A 24,041-nucleotide genomic window follows, 5' to 3' on the forward strand; every position below is an offset into this window, starting at 1 on the left:
CTCTGCACCCGCTGAGATAATAGATGGTGTGTCAACTCGAGGAAAGCCCAGGTTGTGCAAGGTTTGGTATTTTCAGAATTTGATTTCAGTTCAGTTTGGATTGCCACCCCAAATTTCACTCGCTGCTTTCTCTCCTTATTTCTTTTTTTATCACCTTGTGAGGGATATCTAGGAATCAGTGGATCCTGATTGCTTTCCATGCTGGGGCTGAGTGGTCAGCATTGCAACATTGATAGCCAGGTAAGCTGTGACTAGAAAAACATTTTGCTGGAATTTTTCTGGCCAGTTTAAATCCTTTTGGGTTGCAAACAGAACCACAGAATGGTTGGGATTGGAGGGGATCTCTGGAGATCATCTAGTCCAGCCCACCTGCAAAAGCAGGTTGACCTAGAGCAGATAGCACAGGAATGCATCCAGGCGGGTTTTGAATGTCTCCAGAGAATGTGACACTTGACCCCCTCACCTTCTTTCGTGTTCCAGAGCCATCTTCGTGCTCTAGCTTTGCTTTCCCACTTCAGCCTTGGTGCTGACTTGTTGGACTGCTGTGACCGTGAGCAGAGCTGTGGTCGGAATATGAGGAAAAGGAGACAGAGAGAAGGGATGGATGGATGGATGGAAGCGAGCTGTCTGCCAGCCCCTGCTGCCTCTGCTGCCTCTGCTGCCCTCCCTCTGCGGCATTCACCCTAGCACTGGGGCCATAGCGGTGAGACACCCCAAGAAACGCATGTTGCAGGCTACAGCTTGTGCTCGGGGCCTTCTGGTAGCGTTGGTGAGGTGTTGATGCACTGTGAGAAGTACCAAACATTTTTTACCTAAAGATTCGCTGCTTGTTAACACCATGAAAATTGTCCTTGGTTTTATGCTACAGGGTGGAGATCCCTGGGTTTTGCACCATGTGTGTGGCTCATTCCATCCCATTTTGCTCTGTTCCAGCTCACCCCTACACTGAGCTGCAGCAGTCCCCTCATTTGCAGGTAACAAACTCCCTCGTCACCGTACAGAAACACCCTTCCTGGGGCACACAGGAGAAGCCACCCGGGTGCTGGCAGTCACCCATGGGACACTCACCTACTCTGCAGCACCAGATAGTGTAATGTCACCTTTGAAACCACCCTTAATGGGACTGCCTGCAAATCTTTACTATTAGAGGTCCCTAAGGCTGAGCGTGGCTGGATGTGTCAGGCTTGGGGGTGCCTGGCCCTGGGGTCAAGGGGGCCGGAATTCTTGGGCGTCCCTGGCAGCGCTGACAACTGTGGTAGCCGGGAGATTTGCTTTGTTCCTTGGGCAAACAGCCTTGTTGGGGCTCAGCACTTTCTTGTCACTAATTTAATTTGGCAGGGGCCTTGCTGAGGGAGGAGCTGCTGATCTGGGCACCTTCCCCAGCTTTTCGGGGGCCCCTCTGGGCATGGTGCTTTGGCACCTGCTTGGCTTCAGGCGTAAGCATCATGATGAAGTGGTGGAGTTAGTGGGCACCGATAATGCCTGATCTCAGCATTTAAACTTCTTGTGATGCTACCTGTAAAGGAGAGTCTTGATGCCATTGAGTGTAGCAATACCACTAAACCAAGTTTGGAAGCGTTGGACAGACTTAAAGAAAGTTAGAATTAATGCAAGAACATACAAATATAATCAGCCAGACCTTGGCTATGTCTAGCCCAGCATTTTCTTCCTCGTAGTTGTCCACAGCAGATGCTTTGAAAGAATATAAATGCCGATTTATGCTTAACCCTGTGGATGTCACCTGCAGCGAGGAGTTCCACAGCTCCTTCACATGTCGTGTGGAAAAAAGTCCATTTTAGAGGGAGGTGGTAGTTAGGAGGGTAGTTTTGTTTGGCATCCAGTGTATCAGACTCTAAGGAATTACGCTTTGTTTTTCAAAAGCTTTAATGGGTGAGAGGAAGCCGTGACTCAGCCGCAGATGAATCACTGCTGCTCCAGATTACAAGGCTCTCTGCTTGCTGGTGCCCCTCAAGCTGAGGAATCAATTAAACCTGGACTAGACAAGCTCCTGTCACATCACGGGATATAAGTCTGAGGCCTGGGACCAGCTAGAAAGCAGATCCCACCTCCAGCCATCTGTTTTCCCAGACTTCTTCTTTCCATGTGAGATCAAAGCCCTTCCCATGCCAAAAAGCCCTCCCGATAACTTCCATTTCCTCCAAGGTTCCCTCAGCCCCTAATTTTATTTGGAAAACACTACAAATTTTACACTGAAAATAGAAACACTCTCTTGTTTTATTGGATTCAGCTGATTTATTTACCAGTTTGCCCCATTACGCAGCTAGGAGCTTTACTCATGCCTTAATAACACCCAGCTGGTGCCCAAGGCTGGTATATTTGGGGTTTTTCTCATCATGGTGGGGTGGGAGGAGATGTGAAATGGCTGTAGACATGATCACACCTTTTTCCTTGGCTGCTTGCTCTGCCCTCCAGTTGCGATTTCTGTTTGCAGAGTCTAGCCTGGCTTAAAGTAAGCAATGGAAAACTCTGCTCCCGGAGAAACATTCCTCTCATTTTTCCCCCATGCTTCTGCCTTTTCCCCTCCCTCTCCCCCTCCCACAAAAAAAGCCTGCAGTTTAAACACCAAAAATAAAGCATGCCTCGTTGTGAGCTGGATAAAAATAGCAGCCCTTGGTATTTACTTTAGCAGCAGCAATGGGTTTTCCGGCTGTGGAGGAAAAAGAGGAGGCAGGAGGGGATGGTGACAGTGGCCCTTGTGGGGTGGAGGACAAACACTGAGCTGGTGTTTTTGGGGCTGGCAGACTCTGTGGCAGCTGCTTCTTCCCCTGTTCTCCCTTGTTTGGTGTCTGCCCTGCTCTGTCCCCTCTGGGAAGGGGCAGCCCTGGGGTTGGGTTGTGCTCAGGTGTCCCAGTCCCACCTGTGTCCCATCTTGGTGTTGATGAGCTGGTTTGGAGCTGCCTGCAAGTGTCTGGGGCTGAGTCCTGCATGGGCAGTGATGGGACAAAGGCTGTTCTTAGGAGAAATGGCCCCAAACTGGTAAGTTTTTTTGGGGTGCCTCTTCCCCACCCATCACCTGGGGGGCTTTGGGTGCAGCTGGGCTTGCTGGGGTGGGTCTGCTGGAGCATCCTTCCTTGGTGCTTAGGGGAAAGGAAGAGAGGTGGAGAGTGAAATGAGTTCCTTGGATGCATCCTCAAGTCCTTTTTGGTATTTGCGTTGAGCAAAGATGGGGTATGAGGCCCTGAATGTGTTTGGGGAGGAGGGAGGGTGTGTCTTGCTGCGCAGTGTGCATTTTGGTATGTGCCATGGGGTTTGGCAGGAAAGCAAACCTCAGAGGTACGGCTTTTGGTTATTTTAGAGCTGATGATTGTTTTGTGTGTGAGCTCTCAGGAACTCCTTCCTGAGGAAATCCTACGGGCAGTGCTGGTGGGGGGCGAGGGGGAGAGGAGATGTGCTGGGAGGTGGAAAAAGTGCATTGTGGTGCCTCCCCACTTAGGAACAGCTCAGGGATCAGTTGTGTGAAGGCCAAGGAATGAAAATCCATTGGTTGAACAGGACTGCTTCTTCCCTTGGCGTGGCAATGGCGTCACTGATAGCGTCTTGCTGGCTGGATTTGTGGGAGATGTGAACAGGCAGAGGAGTGAGTGACACTCAAGCATGGTCCTGGTGTCCCCAAGGGCCAGCATGTACCCCAGGAGTGGGAAGCAGTGGCTTGTGCCTCCTCCCAGGGCAGCCATTCCTGGGGATTTTCCTGCCGGGTGGGTGTTGGATCTGGCTTGCTAAAATTGATTACTTTTAGGTAAAAAAACAGTTGTGCCAACTATCTCCTCCGGTGCAGTCCTTTTTTTGGCTCAGCCCCATTAGCAGCAATCAGTGGCCGTCCCTCAGTGCCAGCTTCCCGCAGAGCCCAGCCAAGGGGGCAGCAAGATCTAATACTCTTTCTTTAACGATAAGCATCTGCTAAATTATTATTATTATTTTTAATGTTTTTATTATCCCTTTCCCTTCATGAGACAGTTCCACAGGGGAAGCCGCTCCTGGTGAGCTGATGTCCCTCTGCCTGGGGCCACGTAAGGATTTTTGGCTGGTGGCACCAGAGCAGTTGGCTCCAGGTTGTCCTGCCGGGATGTTTTGTGCTGTCCTTGGGGCTTAGCTCCTGCCTGGGGCTGGTGACTATTTGACCCTTGTTCTTCATAGTTCAAAGTCTTCCTCCTCCTCATCTCATTTGCTAACAGGCAGTCTGTGGGGAGGATGCAGCTGGGTGGTGGGATCTCACCCATCCCCAGGGAGGGAACTGAGAGCAAAATGCAAATTGTGGTGGGTGAAAGAGCAAAAACATGTCAAAGGCCTTTCTCCTGGGGTTGTTTTGCAAGGGAGAGTAAGTTCCTTTATTTGGAGGGGTGAAGTCCCCCTTGGGCAGGGGTGAGAGGTGGCCTTGGGTCACGTCTGAGGAACCGATACAAGATGGTGAAGGGGCAGGTGCCGGCTGTTTGTCATGACTTGAGTGCAGCGGGGAATGTGGGGCTGACAGAGGGACAGAGCCTGTCCCCAGGAGCAGGGGGATGCCAGCTGCTGGTGCTGCTCCTCCTGCCCTGTCCCCTTGCTACTCCTCTCCCAGCTGCCCATTTCTAATACCTTCTGAAATTCTGAATTTCCCACTTCATTCTCCCCTTCTTTCACTTTTTGGGAGGATTTTTCTTACAAACGTTTGTGGACCCACTTCCTTCAAACCCCTCTTGTCACAATGTCAATAAACACAGGGGACAGCGTGGTGACAAGGGGCCATTGTGGTGAACAGAGGCGGCTTGTGTTCCCACCAGCATCCTGGTGTGCCCTGCTGCACTGTCTGTCAGCCGGGACAGGGAGATAACCTGGGTGGGAGCAGGAGGTTTAGCCACACAGCTGGGAATAATTGCACTTATACTATGTATAGTGTGAGTGGGGGGCTTTGCGTCACCAGTGTCTCAACTGACAGCAGAAAGCAATCCGAAATATGGGGAGGGAGAGAAGTGCCACTGTGTAAAAGTCCCCGGTCACAGTTAGGATCTTGCCTCAAATATAACGTACATAATATGGTGGTGGGTTTTTTTTGGGGGGTGTGTGTGCATGTGGGGAAAATTGCTGAAACAAGTTGAAAGCAGAAAAATTGCTGCACGTTGAGGCCGTGGCTGTAGCGCAGGGAATGGGGAATAAGCCTATGGACTGCTATTCACAGCACTCCTCATCCCAGAGAGGAGGGAAAAATCAATGAAATTTAAAAGCCCTGCATTTAAATTTGATGAAAAGAGAGAGCTTTTTTTATGCTCTATATAATTAAGCTTTAGAGCTTGTAGCCACAGGAGCTAAAAACATAAAAATGGAGAAGAAGGTTTCAAAGGGATGATGAGCACATCCAGGCTTGGGAGGGGGAATTAAACTCCAAGAATGTTAAAGGTGCTGCTGTAAAAATCCCATTGCAGGAGGCATAAAGCAGCTGTGAACTCACGGGATGAGGATGCCCCTTCATTGAGCTGCTCCAGCCTTGCTCCTGCAGGTGTTGCACCTTCTCCTGTGGTGCTGCTTGCTCCCGGGCGTTTCCCTTGCGACTTTTTTCTAGTTGAGATTGCCGGGGGTGTTGCTGGGAATACATCGCTCAAGCTCCAGGTTTTGGATGGTGGCCACACACCCTTGCTGTGAGGACCTTTGTATGCCCTCCCAATGTTTGTTGGTGGAGCAAAGTTCCCAAGCATCGCTCATGCAAGAAGGGGACTTTGGCAAGAGGGCTGTGATGAAATATCTCTGTACAAAGTGCAGACTGGGGGGGGGGGGCGGGGGTGGGATGCTCTGCAGTGGCTGGAAGTGCCCTGAGTGTGTCTGCCTGCAGCGTGGCCGTGCTGCTACTCGAAGCCTGGGCTGCTCGGCTAGGTGGAAATGGGAGATACCAGCATATGTGATACTGCAGGACCATGTCTAGAGTATACCGATGGCTTTGAGCTGTGCAAGAGCAGAGGGAGCCTATGCACTGAGGGTGGTGGGCACTTGTGATGGGGCAGAAGCTCCCCAGGCTTTGATGTGGTGGGGCAAAACCCCTCCCTGGCTTAAGTTAAAGCTTGAGGCATTTAGGACGGGGCTTGTGCCAGCCCTGGGCCCCTTCTCATTCCACCTGAAGCACAGAGCTGGGCCATGGCTCTGATTTTGGAGATGGGTTATGATCCAGAGGGATGCTATGGTACCATGTGCACCTGCCTTTCTGAGTACCAACCTCCGAGTGGTGTGTGCCCGTCTCTTGTGTCTGGTTATTGCAACAGAGTCTGTGTTTCCTCCAAGTGAGATTTTTTGGGGGTGTTCTGCAGGGATTTGGGGTCCTGAGGTCCCTGCTTGACCACAGACATGCTGAATGGGGTGTACAGTGAAGGGCACTGCCCTTCTCTAAGGGATCATAAATGACAAGCACCATGTTGGGTCAATGGCTTGGCCAAGCTGTGCAAGACTGGGATGCCAAATACCAGCACAGGCAACCCCCCACCTCCATCCCAAACCCACCTCCATTCCAAACCCACCTCCATCCCGAGCCCATCTTTAGCCCTGGGCTCCTCTGTGTGCAAGGGAGACCTGTGGGCTTGCCTGCAGGGTCTTCCATGGCATTTACTCCTTTCAGACATGAAAAAGGTCATTTAATCCAGCCAGTTGGGTCTATCAGGCTTCAGGCTTGGCTTCTTGCTGTGCCAGTGGCTGAGGCAGGAGAACAGGAGGACCCCGGTGCTCACAACTTCCTTTTTTTTTTTTTCTTTTATTCCTTTTTCACTCAAATCAGAGCAAGAAAGAGAAGTGGAGAAGTTGCTGCAAAGCAAATTCCCCTGTTTTGTCTCTCTGAAATTAAATTTAGAAAATATTGAAGCGGTCTGGCAGAAGAGCTGCTTTCGGGCTTTCTCATCCTGTCTGCTACGTGTCAAACGTGAGAACTTAAGATGAGGAGGTCTAAATAAAGTGTGTGTGTGAAATGAGAGGACAATTTCAAAATCCTCTGAAATTCATACTTGTCCTGGGCATTTTTGCTAAACTGATTTTTTTGTTTGTTTAGTTTGGAGTTTTTTTGTTGGTTTTCTAGTGAGAGCATGTTCTGCTGGAAATAGCCTTGCAATTTGATTTCCAGTGGGGTTTCCTTTGTACTGGGGACAGATTGCTGTCTGAATTGGGAGAACAGCCTTAACTGAAGACTTTGGGGTTGTTTTGCTCCACTCCCGAGCATTTACACTGTGGCTTTGCTTTCTCTGGCTGGAAGCTGAAGAGCTGAGGGCCTCTCTAGCAAGGAGGGACCTTGACAGCTTCTGGTCTGACCTGCTGCACAAAGCATCCCTGGGGTGGGACCAGGTTTCTTGGGGCTTTCTCCAGCCTGATCTTGAACACCTCCAAGGGTGGAGATGGCATCACCAGCTGACTCTGAGCTGCCCCTAGACTTTATTCCCTCTGTATTTTTTTATCCCATTGCATGTGCTTTGTCTCTCAGCTCTTCTGTTCCCCCCACTTGGTGGACCCAGACCCAGGACCCAGCTCCCGCCCTGCTCCCAGACAGGCACACGGCTCGCTCCTTCGGTATCTTTTATTAATGTATAGAAAATGCATTAAAAAAAGGAACTATACATAGCCTAAGAGCGGTCAGGACTAAAAATACTAGTTAACAATGGTTAACAAGCGTCGATCCCATTCTCTGAGCTACGTTTTCATTACAGGATGGGGAGGGTTGTTTAATATATTATTTATTTATATTATTATTTCTTTTATTTATGCATTCATTTGCTTTTATCTTCCCCCTCATTTGGTTGGGTTAATTTGTGTTTGAGTTCATCAGAACCTGTCCAAGGGGTTTCGTTGCCTGTGTTCTTCCTTTTTATTTATGGTTTTAATTTTTTGGGGTTTTTTTGAAGTAATAAACACAATTCCAGGGTAACACCTGTAGACAGGGGGCTGCTTGTTTCTTTGCTTAGATCTTTGTGTCAGCATCCTTCTGAGAAACCACTGACACCTGGAGGGGTGTGGGCTGGGTACTGAGGTGGGTCTGGGCATCAGCATCTCCCCAGGAAAGAAGTCTTTCCTCCCCCTAATCCCAAACCTTTTCCCTGGAAGGGACAAGGAGCTGCCACCACTGTAAGGAAGGGGAAAGGTGACCCTGGAAGGTACTGGTGGTCCCCAAGAGGCTCAGTTGGGTTTGGCTATCCTGGGGTGCTTGGTTGGCAGAAACAGGGATGGGCTTCCCACTTGGCTCTGGGACAGAGCCCTTTGTTAGTGAGTATAATCATGAATTAAAGGGTTTTTTTTGGGTGAGAACTCTTTGCTGGCAGTGTCTGTAAGGTCAAGTTTTGTAAGTGTGTAGTCACCCCGGGGTGCGATGGTGGGGACATACCCGGGAGGCGGCTCTGGGTCTGGATGAAGGGGATGTGCTGGCATGCAGGCAATGTGCTGGGTGGATATTTTGGCTCCTACTGTACTTTGGAAAGTAACTCTAAGCCTGTGGCAGGCACAGGGCCACCCTAGTGTGGAGACACCACTGCCCTTTCCGTAGCGCTGCGGACAAAGGTGGCCAAAGCTGTGTTTTCCATACCCCAACACTTCACCTGGGGTCAGCATCACTTTGGGAAGGAGGCAGGAGGTTGGAGCAAGGGTGCATTTAGGCTGGTACTGCACTTTGAGATGCTGATCATAAAGTAATGTGAAGATAAGGAACAGAAGCAAAGTTTTCTCCCCAAACTGAGTGTGGATGTTCTTCCAGCATCCTGCTGCCAAAACCCTTTGTGGAGGGCCTGGCCTCTCTCCTTCTCCAAATTATTAGTTTATAAATGCTGTCTTAAGGATCACTTTCCTAAAAGCAGTTTTTCCTTTCAAGACTTTTTTTTGTTTGGTTGTTTTTAGTTATGTTTTAGTGCAGTGTGTGGTGTGCTTGGAGGTCTGACAGGAATGGAAACAGCGAAATCAAAATTGGGCAAGAAATGAGAAAGTCCGTTGTTATTTCCTATCAGGATTTGGGGTTTAGAAATAAGAGGTGGGTTTGAAAGGCAGAGAGGGTCCTGAGCACACATGGTGCTCTGCTGGGTGAAGGACCTGATGTGCTTCTCCTTGCTTGATGTTCTGGGAGTTGACATCTTGTGTCAGATGGTGTAGTTTGGGTAACAGCTTCAGGTTCCATATTTAGGCTCTGGGACAAACCTGGGCTGTATGAGCTGGGTGGCACAGAAGCCACCAGAGCCCAGCGATGAATCAGGTGCTGGAGCCAAAGTCTGTCGCAATGAGCAGGATCTAGGTTGGGTTTGTGGGAATCTCAGGCCTGTTGCCAGGAGTTCATTCAGTCTCATGCTTGCTGATGGGGAACAAGGCCAAATTTGGTCCAGTTGGAGAATGAATTCAGAAAAAGGGCTTGGCCAACCAGGGGTGGAGGCTAGAGAGAAGCTGTACTTCATCACCTGGCCATCCTGTTGCATCAGTGTTAAGCACAAATTTACTTGAAACCACTGGCAGGAGCTTTGCCCACCCCCCCCAATTTATCGGGCAATGATGAAAAATATATTTCTGGAAAATTTTATCTTGGATGTGAACAATATGAACAAGGGACAATGGCCCAAATGACTGGGTTGTCATTGCTGATTGTGTGTCTAGGCTTGGGCTAGGTTATCACCAAGAGAACAAAACCACCACATGTAGATGTCTTTCCTTTAAAAGATTTTTAGCACCTGTGTTTCACCAGGGGAAAGGAAATGCAACCCTGTGGTGTACCGTGTGTGAGATCAAGGACCAGCACTGGTATATAATGGCACTGGAAGGTGCCAAGAGTGTCCTTCAGACTCAACAATGTAGTTGTGTCAACCAGGTCCTCTCATCCCAGATATAGGACTTATAAAAGGGCTGACAGATATAAGCGGGCGGGAGAGATACGTGTCAGTAAATCTATTTAGAGAATAATCAGCCTTTTTTGAGGATCTTCTTTTGAACTTCCTGGAAAAGCACAGTGTGTTTTGATTTTCTGTTTGACTTGTACTTTTGGAAAGAGAAGTTTCTTGCCTTCCACTTGATTGGAAATGATGAGCTCCTGTGTTTTTGCTGATGCCTCTTCCTTTAACCTGGGTAGATAAGCAAACAGCACCATCTGAGACAGGTGATGAATGACATCCACTGTCAAGTCTTTGCTCCTCATTATAATCACTATAGTGCTTTTGCTAGGACACTTCTTGCCTATAAACTCATGGTGATGTTGGGAAAAATATTACTTTGGTCTCCTAGGAGGTTCTTAGGTTTTAATCGGTTCTATATGTTGTTTCTTGTTGGCTTTTGGAACCTAAACCAGGGCAGGCTTCTCAGGAGGTGTGACATGCTGCCATCTGTGACACTGGCCATGTCCTGCAAGAGATCCCATCATCTGCAGCCTGTTCCTGCATCACTGACCTGTTCCTCAACTGGTTGACTTGTCTGATTTGATGGTGATAGGAAGTAAGAAGAGATGCCTCAGTTACATATGAGATGTTGCTGAGCTACAGCATCCTTCCTCCGGATTGGACTGCAACTTGTAAGCTGACCACTTGAAGGGCTGGACCTTGTAGCTAATCCTGACCTTGGGGTTATGATTTAGTGTGCCAGTACGTGGCATGGACAAGGAGGCAATGCTTAATGCCCTTGTTCAGCTATGCAGCCATTGTGAGTAACGTCAGAAAATCCAGGAGCATGATCACAAAAGAGACACTGGCCTGAATTATAAGCTACTGCAAAGATGCCTTTATGTTGCCATCTGGAAGATCTTTCTTGAGACAAAGCAGCTTCAGTGTGATAAAATCAAAAAGCAGTGTTTAGCATTTGTAATGTTCCCTTGGCTGCCAACCCAGCGATGAGCTGCATTGTCCTTGAATGTGGGGACAAGTCCCTTTTCCGAGACCAGGCCAGTGACAATGCCCAGCATTGATCGGAGCCCTCGGCAGAGGGGTGACTCCAGCATGGTGGTAATTTGGGCTATGTAGAGGTGGTGTCAACGACAACAGGGTGCAATCAGAGATATCTGAAGGGTCCATCATCCTTAAGATGGGAGAAGTTAAGAATGGGAAGACCAACTCATCTTTTCTTCCAAAGGTCTTGAAGTGCTCCAAAATCTGAATGGACTAAACCTTCCTTCCAGGAGAGGAAATGGTTGATTTCCCATTAGAAAGATGGTGATACCAAGGCACTGAGATTTGTGTCCCTCTTGTGATGGTGGCGAAGAGGGATGGTGTACAAGAAGGAAAGGGATAGGCATTTCTCAGCTTGCACTCATCTTCCCTTGGCTGTGTTGTCCTCCTTCACCATGTCTGTGGAGGTCCCTGGACGACAACACCTGGGCTCTGCCTGCTGCTGGTTTGAGGCTGGGCTGTGGTTGCATGATAGCTCTTTTGGTTGCTGGGCCTTCTCTGAGACTCTTCGGTTTGCGACCAATGACCTCAGTGAGAGACAGTGCAGTGGCGTGTAGAAATAGCAGAGGAAACAGGCCCTGGACTTTAAGACAGCAAATAGTGATTTTTTTTTGTTTGTTTTTCCCCCAAGTTCTTTAATTTGCCTCCTTTTTTCTCCATCAGGCTCTGCATAACCCAAACAGATGTCATGCACCTGAAGTGGGATGAGGTCAGCTTGGAGGAGTGGATGATGCAGGCTGGGGCTGGTGGAGCAGCTTTTGTTCCCCTGCACCCCATGCACACGAGGACGACTTTGGCTGTGGTGGTGCCAACATGTGAGCTCTGGGCTCTCTGGGATTTGCCTACATACGCAGATACTTGCAAAGCCCTCCTGTGAAAACTGGGGATGGGATGACCAGGTCAGGAGAGATGAACATCTGCCTGCTGGAAGAGCTGCTGTCTCCAGGATGGCATGGAGCTTGGTTCCTCCCTGCCAGGAGGTGACAGGGAGAGGACAGGTGTCCCTGGCTGTGACTGGGGTAGAAAGGGTCACACCAAGGTCTCTGTGGGTAATGTTTCTGCCATGAGCCATGTGACAAATGTTTCTAACAGAGTTTGATGGGGATTTCTAAGTCTTTTAAAAATATATCAAAAATCTGTCTGTCTCTCTCTCTTTCTTCTTATGTTAAGGGTCAGAGTATTGGGGTAGGGAGACTGGAAATTTGGTATTTCTCTGGGACAGGTGCAAAGCAATGAGGTTTTTTCCATTCCAACGGCTTTTGCTTGTGCCGCGGTTCCCTCCAGCACTCATTAGGGGCAGGTTGCTATCTCAGATGAGTAGTAATTGTTTTTTCCCCTTTTTGTATTATAAAATACAAACAAATGACAGAAAAGGTCAGGTGGTGGGAGGCAGGAGGGGGTTCAGCTGGCTCAGAGCTGTAGGGACCGTCGCTTCCTCCCAGAGATGTTACGGTGGTTGTAGGGTCGCATCTTCATTTCCACAAATGGGATGGAGAATTCGTGGCCTTTCCAATGGTACCAGTTAATCCCCTGGCAGGAGGGAGAGAAAAGGCACAGGGTAAAGAAATACCCCAACATGAAACTGGAGTGGGAGAGGAAGGAAACAGGCTTGACCACTGTAGGGAAGAACTTGCTACAGCAAGAGCATGAAACTCTTGCCATGGCTTGATGGGTGTTTCCCACTGCTCCTGGTCAAATTTCATGTGTGTGTATATATATATATATATATATATTTTTTTTTTTTTTTTTTTAATGTAATGTAGAAAGATGCTGCGGTAAATGACCATGTCAGCCAGTGTGAGACATGAAGCACCAGCCTAAATGGTTTGAAGGTGGTTCCTTTTCCTCCAGCTTCTGTTGGGTCACGCCAGTGGTGCTGCTGACCCTGGTGCACCAACCACGCAGCCCCAGCCCTAGCTTGGGCTTGCTGCGTGCTTGGTGACACTGCTAGAAGAAGTGCTGAAGGTTTTCAACCCAGCCCTGCTCTTACCTGACTGTGCCGGGACTCTCCGTACTTGCCGTTGAGGTTAGTGCGGTGGCAGTTCTTGTACCACCAGGCCCCTTTGTAGGACATGGCACAGTTGGTCACAGCGACATCGTTGTCCCTGTCCTTGGTGGAGAAGGGGCGGCCCTGGTGATAGGTGAGGGAGTCCCCTGCAGAAAGAGATGCCGTTAGAGGGGGTGAATCCCAAGTCATCTGGTCTTTGCACAAGGAAACCGGGATATTCTGGTATATGTGGTAGCCTGTCAATCAACAGCTCAAGCAACTGAAGGTCTGGGAGTAACATTAACTGGAATTGCTCACATCTGGTTCATCTGAGGTTCTCTGCTGTTGGTTTAGGATCAATACAGACCACAGAAAAACTTAGAGGCTGCTTGGGTTTGGCAGATAAAATGCTTTAGAATTTTGCATCTGAATTTTAGTGTTCCAGAAAGGAATTAAGTCCTAGATTTGGACATATCTGATTTTCTAAAGCCTGGCTCTGCTATGTAACTTCAGGATGCTTTCAGCTTCCTTGCCTCCTGTTAGCCAAAGGGGATTTCTCTCAGAGGAGGCCAAACCTTTGCTTCTTGAACCAAGATGCTTCTTTTCTCCCTTTAAATAAGGGGAAGAACCTTTTGGAAGGTGCATGATGTTTTATTCCACCAAACACACCAACCTCATCTCACCTCTTTACTAAGGAACAGGAGAGTTGCTTTTAGGTGAAAGAAGAGCCAGAGTGAAATATGGTCATTATTACAAATAGATTAGATTATATACTTAGTGGAGACATTCTTAATACGTTCCTTGGTGGTCCCTAAAAAATACAATATGGACCCATGCCGGCTGTGTGCAGTCCAGCGACCAAGGGGCTTGTGAGAAGACCTCTTGGCGATGGACCATTTTGCGAATCTTGGCTATGTTTGCTCAAGGTGGGGCAGAAGTTCCTTGGTTGGACAATTAGAAGAAGAGCTTGCATGGGGACAGGGAGGGAGTTGTGTCTGCAGCACTGTTATTGGTATTTTTGGCAATAGATTGGGTGCCTTGTGCCCTGGGACTTAAGGTCAGAGCAAGTGCTCTGTTGCCTGCAAACAAGATCCCTGTGGCTTCTGTTCCAGTGGCAACTACCAGATGTTGTACAGGCAAATTCCTGCATCTTAGATATGGTGTGGGGTTCCTCACTAAGTATGTGGTGGTGAAGTTTTGTCTGGATCATGGCAGCTTGCACTGGGCATGTCTATGCCAGCTAAAGGGGCTGCAGCTGTACCCCTTTCCCCCTTCTTGGGGAAGAGACCTCCTGTACCCTCCCTCTATCACCCATTAACCCCTGTTTTATTGTGGCCAAAGCCTAGTGCTGCTGCATCAACTGAGCAAACAGGTGTGACAGTGTCCTTGCAAAACCAGCCAGTGTTTGGCCTCTGTGTGAGGAAGCAATACAGAGGATTTCAGATTTTTCCATTGCTGTGAGAGGGCAATAAATATATCCTCCGGTTATTGCTGAGTGAGAGGACACCTCTGACGACTGACCTGGTTATTTGAACAGCGAATGCCTCTGATATTAAATATCTAATCCCCAATGGAAAATTCCCTGTGTCCTTAGTGGGATTTAGCAGCCTGGTTTAGATGATGGATTGCGGGAAGGCAGAAAGGGCTATGGGTTTGCATCCAGAAAGGTACGCTTTGATATTGGGGTTTCCTTCACAGTGTCATAGATTCACCAGTCCCAGGATTTCCCTACTACTTGCTAGCACTGAGGTTGTACCTGAAGTGCCGTTGTAGTCCCCGATTCGCAGCTTGTACAAGCTCCGGGCGTCACCGATGGAGAACTTGTCGTAGTAGGCATATGCTGCTTCCTGACCGTCCCTCATGTCTATTCGTAACTCATAGCGCCCTTGGGATGTAATCTTGTGGATATTGTCCAAGCCTGGTGAGACAAGCAACGAGACACCTGGTCAGACACGGTTTCTGGATCTGCTCCATGAGCAAACAAAAAAAGCTCTAGGCAAATAAAATGGCTGTGGGGGATGAGGGTGAGGAGAGCAATCAGAGAGCAGCAGCAATTCTAGTTAAGTCATTGTCTCTCCTGGCACTGGTGGGATCTGAGCTCTCTGTCCCCACTCAAGCTCCACCTCCATGTGGCTATGAGAGGTGGGTTCAAGGCCAGGGTTCAGCTTTCTCCATGCTGCTGAGGCTGGGGGTGTTCAGCTGCAGAGCTCTGGTGTTTCTCATGTTGCTGTTAAGTTCCTGTATGAGCCAGCGCGTGTTTGTGCTGCAGGGCTGGCCTCGGCTCATGTCCAGGTTTTGGGGGGGCACACTCCGCTTCAGAGTTGTGCTGGGTCTCCCACACACCAATTTCCTACTTTTTTTGGGCAACTGGTTTGGCCAAGGCCAAGGGAGGTCTATGCCACCAGTGGAACCTATAGTCATCCAAAGGAGAATGATGGGTTTTGGTCCATGAAAACCCACAGGGTACCCACTTCTCTCCTAGGAGGAGCAAATTAAGGAGTTGTTGGCCTCCAGAATGTGTTTTTCTGTGGTGTGTCCATGAATGACTTTCTAATGTGCAGTTCAGGGAATGAAAAACAGAAGGAAAACTGTCCAAGAGAGAGCATAGAGGAGTGGGCTGAAAGGCGAGGAGCCACCAGCTGGCACAGGCAAGCAGCATGGTGCATGGGGAGCTCGGGTTTGACACGTTGATGAACGAGAACTGGTGAACATCTTACCCAGCCAAAATTCGTCCTCCAAGTTTCCAAAGCCGATTCGATAATCTGCCCATTTCCGGAAGAAATCGGTCAGCCCATTCTGCCGCCTCTGGAAGACCTGTTGCGGGGGAAGATCGGGGACAAAATCAGTGTGCCTTTGGGGCACACAAAATACATAGCACCTTTCAGGGAAGAAAATTACAATGCCCATCTAGTTAGTGTTCAGGGCAGCCATGCAATTAATTCCTGTGCAGATGGAGGAACTGAAGAGATGTTATGTGATGTCCAAGGCAAATCAATATTATAATGGGAAATAATCAGCCTTTGAGCTTTCTGCTCTACCCAATGCGTGGTGCCTCTGGTTTTCTAGCATTTGCTTCTGCTTTTGACTGACTCTCTCTGTGATATCCAAGGGGATGCTCTGAGACAGAGTGAGATGGAGGGAAATTGCCAGGTTAAAATAACATCCATGCTAGAAATCAGCACCTGAGGAAGCCCTTTTTTTTTGTTTTGATTATACATCTAGTGGAGTTTCGCGTAATGCATGTAAGTAAGCGTTTGACACGGATAAAAATCAAAGCACCAGAGCATTATTTACTTCAGTTGTCAGTCCATCTACGTCAAGACAAGCAGTGTTTGTGCAATTCAAAAGCCAAACAGGCATTTGCCTCTAAAATGCTCCCGTGTGGACTCAATCCGGGTGATGCCTGACACCCTCCTACTGCCAGCAGCGTGAATCATTCCCCATGAAAGCTATTGGCCATTAATTTCATTTCTAGAACAATAAATCAACTTCAGTCCCAGATTTTGCTCTCCAGAAGCACTGTAAGCATGTCAAATAAATCAAAGGGCTTTTCTCCAAGTGTAACTATTATTACTGGAGTGTGGGCCATTCCCTATGGCGTGGGAAATGAAGCGTGTGATATTCAGCCTGCTGTCGTTCCTGCACAGTGTAGTGCTTGGCTCTGCTGGTAGGATGAGGTTTAGTTACTTTGTGATGGGGACAATGTGTAGGACGAAAATGATCCGAGGGCTGGAACCGTTTTGCTATGAGAACAGGCTGAGAGAGTTGGGGTGTTCAGCCTGGAGAAGAGAAGGTTCTGGGGAGACCTTATTGTGGCCTTTCTGTACGTAAACAGGGACCAATAATAAAGATGGGGACAGACTTTTTAGCAGAGCCTGTTGCGGTAGGATGTGGGGTGATGGTTTTAAGCTAAAAGACAGGAGATTCAGGCTAGACATGAGGAAGAAATTTTTTACAGTGAGGATGATGAAACACTGTCCCAGGTTGCCCAGAGAGGTGGTGGATGCTATCCCAAGCCAGGCTGGACAGGGCTCTGACAACCTGAGCTGGTGAAGATGTCCCTGCTTGTGGCAGAGGTGGGAATGATGATCTTTGAAGGTCCCTTCCAACCCAAACTGTTCTGTGATTCTATGAGAACCATGTGGCTACTCACAATCCAGCCGCCCCCGTCAGTGGTCATGTCACAGTACACCTGCACACGCTGGCCAAGGTCCCCGTTGATGGAGATGGTGTAGACGCCGCTCAGTGTGTCTCCATTCATCAGATGCTGGGCACAGTCCTGAGGGTTAGCAAAGACACGGCCACCTGCAAAAAAAGAAACAAAGTTAAAAAGGCATAATTTAAGCAGAGTGACACCCTTTCCACATGCCTCGGGCCCCACTGGTTATGATACAGGAGAGGTCTAACTTGGCTTTTGCATCCTGAATTATTCTGCGAGGCAGTGGGATTTTATATCTGCCAACAACAACAGAGGATTTAATGGAAAAAGATGTGTGCATATAGTAATTAATCTCCCATACATTCTATATTGGAAAGGTACATGGTAGCATCACTTTGAATGAGGAGGGATGTCACTTCTTGGATCATCTTTCTGCACAGTGTCTGAAACCCTGGGGTTTAAACTGTCACCAGCATATTTAGACAGCTGTGAAAATACCCAAAACTGTTCTCCTCTCAGGAGTGCCAGCTCCAAACAACTTTTATGACTTTATGGACTCCAGGATTCTGATCCATGCCCTTGGAAATGATGGTGGACTGACACCAGGCTGATTGTCACCTGCAAACTGAGCAGGAATTATGCTGTGCGAGATGCTAGAGATGGGCAGCATGGGCTGTGTGACTGTGCTCCAAGTGTCCTCTAGTGGAGAAACATCTCATTTGGTGGTCATAGTTTAAGAGATTCTTAACTACAAGACTGTAGCAGTATTGGGTTGTCAACTCTGGGTTCAGTTTTTCTCATTTAACGCAAAAGGGGCATATAGATATTTTTCTTTGCTGTTGGTACGTATGGGTGACAGAGTAAATGAATGAAGAGATTGCAATGTGGATGTGGCTTTAGAGGGTATGTTGGTAATGCATTGAGAAGGCATGAAGAACATGTAGCATGCATCCCTCACAACTGCATGATACCCCATTGGGCCAGGGTACAGACGTCTATCTGTTGTTTCCCGTTTGGGTGTATTCTTCACCCTTGTGACCTGAAGATTTGGAGGTCATCGCTTTGTCTAAATGTTAAAGAACCCCTATTTTTTTTCCCATCTCCATGGTCTGTAGTGCAAGGTTGTTTGCATTTTATAGTATCCAACAATAAAAACTGCTTCAAAGGCAACCACTTCAGGCTCCCCTGAGCTCTGCGGAGATTGCTTGTTTCTTAATTTATATTCATATCTTTAAGAGCCAAGGAGACCTTGAAAGACATTTCAAACTGCTATAAATTATAAATACTGTATCTGTTTCTTCCTTTTGTCCCATCTGTATACAATTCCCCAAGAACCTTATGCAAACATAAAACAAAGAGGCTGAGCTATTAATATGTCAGAGGGAATGGAAGAACCCCGGGATGTGTACTGTGAGCAGAAGGAAGGAAAACAATTTAAATTGGAAGCAAAACAATTTAAATTAAGCCTGGGTTTTTGTTTGTTTGTTTTTGTCTTGTCTTTAAAGACAAGTCCTTGCTCTTTGCAGAGTGCCCTGATACGCTGCCAGAGTGAACTGAAACCCAGACCCCAATTCTTTGCTGAGGGATGGATGCTGCCCATGGATTTACATTGCCTTGATGTTTGTTCCTGGGTGCTTCTGTATCATCGATATAGGGGGTAAGTAGTGAAAAACTGGTTTCTTGCTGATGCTTATCTCCATCTTAAAAGCAAGTTAAACCTATATTCCGATGCTGCCTCAGCTGCCAATGGTGTCTGTAACACTTCTGAGGTCTGACATTTGTGTTTAATGGAAATGGTGCTCTCCTTGCCTGATGCAAGTGTTTCTGCTGCTTTATCCCATCTGAGAAGCCACCCTTGTGCATTTCTGTCCCTGACTCTTCAAGATTACATGCATTTTTCTATCACCTGCCTGAATTGCACTGGCTTTATGTGCCCACGTGAGAGGCAAGAATAGCAGGAAAGCCTGATCCGTAGATGCATTAGAGAAGAGTATTTTCTTGTTGACGTAAATAGTTTCTATTATTGCTTAAAAGCATGTGAAGGGACCTTTGCATGTAGCCAGGATGGGGAAGTGTATCCAGAGCAGATTCGAGGAAAACTCTCCTAATCGAACTGGCAGTGCAAATGGCAGGAATTTTGGTGAATATCATCTTCAGGCTTCTTAGTGCTTTTGAAGCCCAAGAGAAATGTAGTTGGATTCAACCCTGAACAGAACGCTCTCTGTCTGTTAAGTGCCCTGGCCTAGCAAGGCTTTTCGAAGAGGTTGAGGGATGAGACACTTTGCATTGATTTGGGTGTGAATGGTTGCAGAGGGTGGGGGCAATGGTGACATTTTCATGCAAGCTTCATTCTTGCAAGCATAAGCACTCCATCTGTGAGGGGTGCAGTGGCTGTGGATGCGCACCCTTTGATTTGGATTTGTTGTCTGACGGGATTGTAACTTCTCTAGAATTAGAGAGGGAAGGAATAATGCAATTAGATAAAATCGGTGGAACCACACTTCTGTGGACATGCTGGCTCTGGTGTCTGGACTCCATTGATGGTGGTGCAGATCCACCTGCTTGATATTTCCAGGGCTGCTCCATCCCTGGAGACATCACAGGCCAGGCTGGATGGGTGAAGGTGTCCCTGCTTGTGGCAGGATTTGAACTGGTTGAGATTGGAAGGTCCCTTCCCACCCAAACCATACTATGATATTTGTGAGAGATTAGACCATGTCTACAGCATGAAGAGGCCAGCTGGGTCTCTCCCCACTTACTGCAAAAACATACCTGTTGGTATACATTGTTGACTTTTGTGTGGTGTGTTTCCCCTCCTCACCTGCATTCCCCCCTTCCCCCACTTTTTTTTTTTTCCTCTTTCTTTTCTATTTATGCATTTGAGGAGGGGCAAGGGCAAAGCAAATAGCCTGATAGGTGGTTCCTGGTTTCAAGCTCAAATCCCCTTACCCTGGTCTGGGTCTTGTGTTTATGTTATAGATGCTTCAGCCATTAAGTTTTTGTAGCAAAGCAATGCTGTGGGTCATGGCAATGAACATACCTCTCTATGAATCATGGTGAAGTGCTGCTTAAGGAGGGAAAGCCCTTAAAAGCAGTACATGTCTTCCAGCATGGTGTGTAGGCTAAGCCTCACCTGGCCGAGCAAACATGGTGCAAGTCCTCACCTGTGGTGAAGGTGGTGGAGATTAAGCCGCTCCGCAAGGCGTTTTGGGCAGCTTGCAGGCGCACAGTGTACTCTGTGGTCTCAGAAAGCCCCTCCAGGCGGATCCACGTATCCTCAGCATCCACAATCAGCTCCTGTACATGGGTCCCAGAAGGAGGTAATCACCAAGAGCAACAGATGAGAAAAGCGATGGGGAGCCTAAAGAGCAAGTGAGGAGGGAAGGGAAGCCACAAACTGCCACAGCCCTCGGTGCCTGGCTGAGGAGCATTGCATGGCTGCTCACACCCCTGGACTAAGTCAGCCTGAGGTCAATGACTATGTGCAACCTTTTGGAATGGTTTTGGTGGGAGAAAGCTAGCTAGTTTGGACACAGGAGGTTTAAAATGTTTGCAGTCTGTGTGCAATTCTCACCGACTCGGTTGGGATCTGCATGCCTCCAATATGGGGCATGACAGATTGGCCGGGCATCGCAATGAGTAGAGCTTCCCAAACCTGGTTATCAGCCAGTTCCGAATCCATCAATTCCTGTCACGTTAATTTTTCTGGTTGTCAGCCAATGCCACGTAGCGTTATATCGAGCCCCTTCTGCAAAGCTATTATCCTCTGGCTGCTGCAAGCCAGTTACACCAGCAAAGGAAACGAGACTATTTGCAGTGACATATTTCTGATAGCATTTGTAGCAGCTCTTTCAAACAGGCAGATATGGACACACTGATTAAATAATCAAATATATTGTATTGCAGGGTTAATTAGCTGTCTGTACCCATCTTCCTTTCTGCAAGAAGGCCAAATGGCATTTTTAGCATCTCTATTTGTGGGATAATCTTCTCCTGTGTCAGCTCGCTTGTGTTTCACAAGTTGTGAATTTCCCCTGTTCATCCCAAATTTCCAGGAATGCCCCCTCATGCCCAGACCTTCAGATGTACATAAAGATTTTGCCTTAGGCAATCTTTTCCTGCTTTTTCCATTTGTTTATCTAAAGTATCATTTATGCAGGAAGTAGCGTTTGCCCTTTTCATCTCTCCCTGACCTAGTGACCATTGTTCTTTTGCTTTGTTGAGTTTCTTCTGCTCGTTTCTCCATGGTAATGTTATTCCCTGACTTAATGAGCCTTTTTCTTTGTGAGGACTCGCTCACCTTGCGGCTGCCATCAGTGGATCTGTAGGTCATGATGTAGTTCTCGATCTCTCCCACGGGAGGCACCCAGGAGAGTAAGGCGCTCCGTCGAGTCACTTCGCTGGCGGTCAGGTTTGTTGGAGGATCCAAAACTGCAAGGGTGGATAGGGACCCAGGGAAGCGCAAGCCCTCACACTCAGCCACCCCAGCCCCTCTTCCCCACTGGGATTCAACCTCACAATACTGAGCTACAGCCCAAAGTCCATCCTTGCCCTCAGCTTCCAGATGTCACTCATCGTCAGCCTTGAACAGAGCTCTGCAAACCCTCTCAAAGTGCTCCTCCTGCATGCTATCTGAAGGGTAACGGCTCTGAAATTCATATGCTATGGGGTCTGTCAAGCTTCTTGTAAGCAAAATGGGTTGTAGTGCTCTTCTGGACTATGGCCTTGGGCAAGAAAAAGACCTGCTCAAGGGTCTTATTGGGAAACCACATCCAGGTGGAATCAAAGAAAGGAGAGTGAATAGATGTTAAAAGAGTGAAAATGATGGTTTATGCTTGTTGTGATTAAAATTCTGGTTTTGTGTTGTACCCAATACTGGTATTTGAGTGTCATTTTGGCACATGGCAACTTTTACACCCACATGTATGTGAGAAAAGCTTTGGCTCAGCCTTGGTGGCTGTTTTTCCCAGGGTGGATATATGGCTAAGGACTCATAATGGGCAGTGGGGGAGGTGATTGTACGTACGAGTTGTAAAGTTGGTGCTGATGGTCTGGCTGGTGAGAGGCCCATTGGTGGCGTACATAGAGACTGTGTAGGTGGTACTGGGCATGAGGTTGGTCAACTGATACTCCTGGTTGACTCCATCCACAAGAATTGTTTCTCCTGCAACTATAAGCCAAAAGGGAAGACTTAGGGTAGATGTTCAAGGTGGTTCTCCAAAACCTGTCTATGGATATGAACTCGTGATCAAAAGCACTGATACTGCTGAAACACCATGAGCTATTGTGTGGCAGCTGAGTGATGGTGTTTGGTCTGAAGGAGGGCCTTATTTTTCCCACATGCTCTGTATTTTCCTGATGCTTTCTTTCCCTTCAGTAGTGGATTTCATAGAGTTTGCTGCACATTGAGTTTCTGTGGGATTGTGGAATCAAAGAAGAGTTTGGGTTGGAAGGGACCTTCAAAACTCATCCAGTCCAACCCCTGCCATGAGCAGGAACATCTTCACCAGCTCAGGTTGCTCAGAGCCCCGTCCAGCCTGGCCTGGGATGTCTCCAGGGATGGGGCATCCACCACTTCTCTGGCTACCTGTTGCGATGGGTACTGGTTTGCCCCTGGGCTGCTGCTGGTGAGACAAGTAGTAAACCAGGAGGATCCCAGTCCACTCTTGTGTGGACTGCCATGCCCTGAGGCTTGGTGAAGGGCACTGACATGGGACCTGGGCAGGAGATTCTAGTGTCTGGGGATGGGGTACAGCCCTGCCATCTACTGCCCTCCCAAAGCAAGGGCTCCTTCCTTCCTCTCGCTGTGGAGGGCACCCACTGAACCCTGGGTTTTGGGATGGAGGACAGGTGGAGGTGAGCTGAAATGAAGTCCGAGCAAATCTCACGGCAGAGGGTTGCAGGGTTTTGACATACCTGCGCGGCGGGTGAGGATGAGGATGTAGCTCTCCACATCTGACAGCGGTGGGTTCCACTGCAGCAGCGCCTCAGTGGGGGTGATGTTGGTGGCCGTGACCCCCAGGGGGGCATCCATAGCTGTGTGGGGAACAGATTCAGAGAGTCAGAGGCATTAAGAGACTGGCTATGAACTGGAAGGGCTTCTTGTGGTCCATCACTTGTGGTCCTGCCTTCTGGCCAGGCACACATGCCTGCAGAGGAGTTACTTCTGCCCTAGCTGGAGAGCAGAGACATCACAGCTTGTGCTGCTCTGCTACCTGGGCTGCTCTTCCACTGTTTTCCTGATGCACAGCCTGGAATTTTACAGGGTGGTTCTTTTTGGTTTTGAGGAGTCTGGGGATAGCAGAGTGTTTTATTCTTGCAGCAGATGCTGTATGTGTCAGGGCTTCCCCAGGGATTATTTCTGAAAGTCTGTACTCCCTTTAAGAAAGGTTGTCATGGTTGCCTAACTTTGTATCTCTGGCTTCTCCCTGCTCAATACACAGATTTATCACTCTTCTCCATGACTACCCATGCATATACAGGAAAAGCTTTGCTTAGACATCTTTCAAAAATCCACACTGGGCTCTTGTGAGCCTGGCTCATGATCTTCAACTTGCATCAGGCTGGCATGAGGTTCAGCTTGCAGCTGCCCCATTGCTACTGCAAGAAGGGGCTGGCACCATTTGATGGCTATCTGCCCACCAGGAGCTCCTTCCCACCTGTGTACACAGTGATGGAGGCCATCTCGCTCTCCTCCCGGCCCCGCACGCTTTTCACCTCGATCTCATACTTGGTGGCAGGCTGCAGGTGGTGGAGGATGTACTCGGTGGCATCGCTGGGGATGGCGGTGCTGTCTGTCTTCCCTGTGGGGACAGAGCCAAGAGCTTTGGTGTCATGGCTGGTCCTGTCCTTGGGGTGCAGGATGTGCATGGGAGGGGAGGACCATGCCACTAGTCTTGTTTGGGCTCCCCCTGTACTGGGCACTTGTGAGGCTGAACCTCAAATCCTGGGTACAGTTTTGGGCCCCTCACACCAAGAAAGCCCTTGAGGTGCTGGAACGAGTTGAGAGAAGGGAATGGAGCTGGGGAAGGGGCTG

The 24,041-nt window shown here is 48.4% G+C and overlaps 2 protein-coding genes across 6 annotated transcripts in view; one reads left to right on the top strand and one right to left on the bottom strand.

Annotated features, from left to right (window-relative positions):
- Positions 1-24,041, top strand: part of LOC102096963 (uncharacterized) — a 70,413-nt gene continuing 46,372 nt past the window's right edge. For all 5 annotated transcript variants that reach the window (XR_010474044.1, XR_010474045.1, XR_010474046.1 and 2 more), the window contains exons 1-4: positions 1-240; positions 481-703; positions 11,523-11,674; positions 18,532-18,662. The gene's annotated coding sequence lies outside the window, so the exon portion shown is untranslated. The remainder of the gene's footprint in view (positions 241-480; positions 704-11,522; positions 11,675-18,531; positions 18,663-24,041) is intronic.
- The window catches only part of TNR (tenascin R), a 34,850-nt gene continuing 18,331 nt past the window's right edge, over positions 7,523-24,041 (bottom strand). Inside the window, exons 12-21 of the mRNA XM_065070807.1 lie at positions 23,665-23,808; positions 22,922-23,041; positions 22,032-22,175; positions 21,306-21,436; positions 20,170-20,302; positions 17,000-17,151; positions 15,564-15,660; positions 14,603-14,764; positions 12,850-13,013; positions 7,523-12,389 (exon numbers count right to left, since the gene is read on the bottom strand). Coding sequence (XP_064926879.1) covers positions 12,270-12,389; positions 12,850-13,013; positions 14,603-14,764; positions 15,564-15,660; positions 17,000-17,151; positions 20,170-20,302; positions 21,306-21,436; positions 22,032-22,175; positions 22,922-23,041; positions 23,665-23,808 — 1,367 coding nt within the window. The 3' untranslated portion in view covers positions 7,523-12,269. The remainder of the gene's footprint in view (positions 12,390-12,849; positions 13,014-14,602; positions 14,765-15,563; positions 15,661-16,999; positions 17,152-20,169; positions 20,303-21,305; positions 21,437-22,031; positions 22,176-22,921; positions 23,042-23,664; positions 23,809-24,041) is intronic.

Source organism: Columba livia, chromosome 8 (genome assembly GCF_036013475.1).
Source record: "Columba livia isolate bColLiv1 breed racing homer chromosome 8, bColLiv1.pat.W.v2, whole genome shotgun sequence".
In the NCBI taxonomy this organism is placed as follows: domain Eukaryota; kingdom Metazoa; phylum Chordata; class Aves; order Columbiformes; family Columbidae; genus Columba; species Columba livia.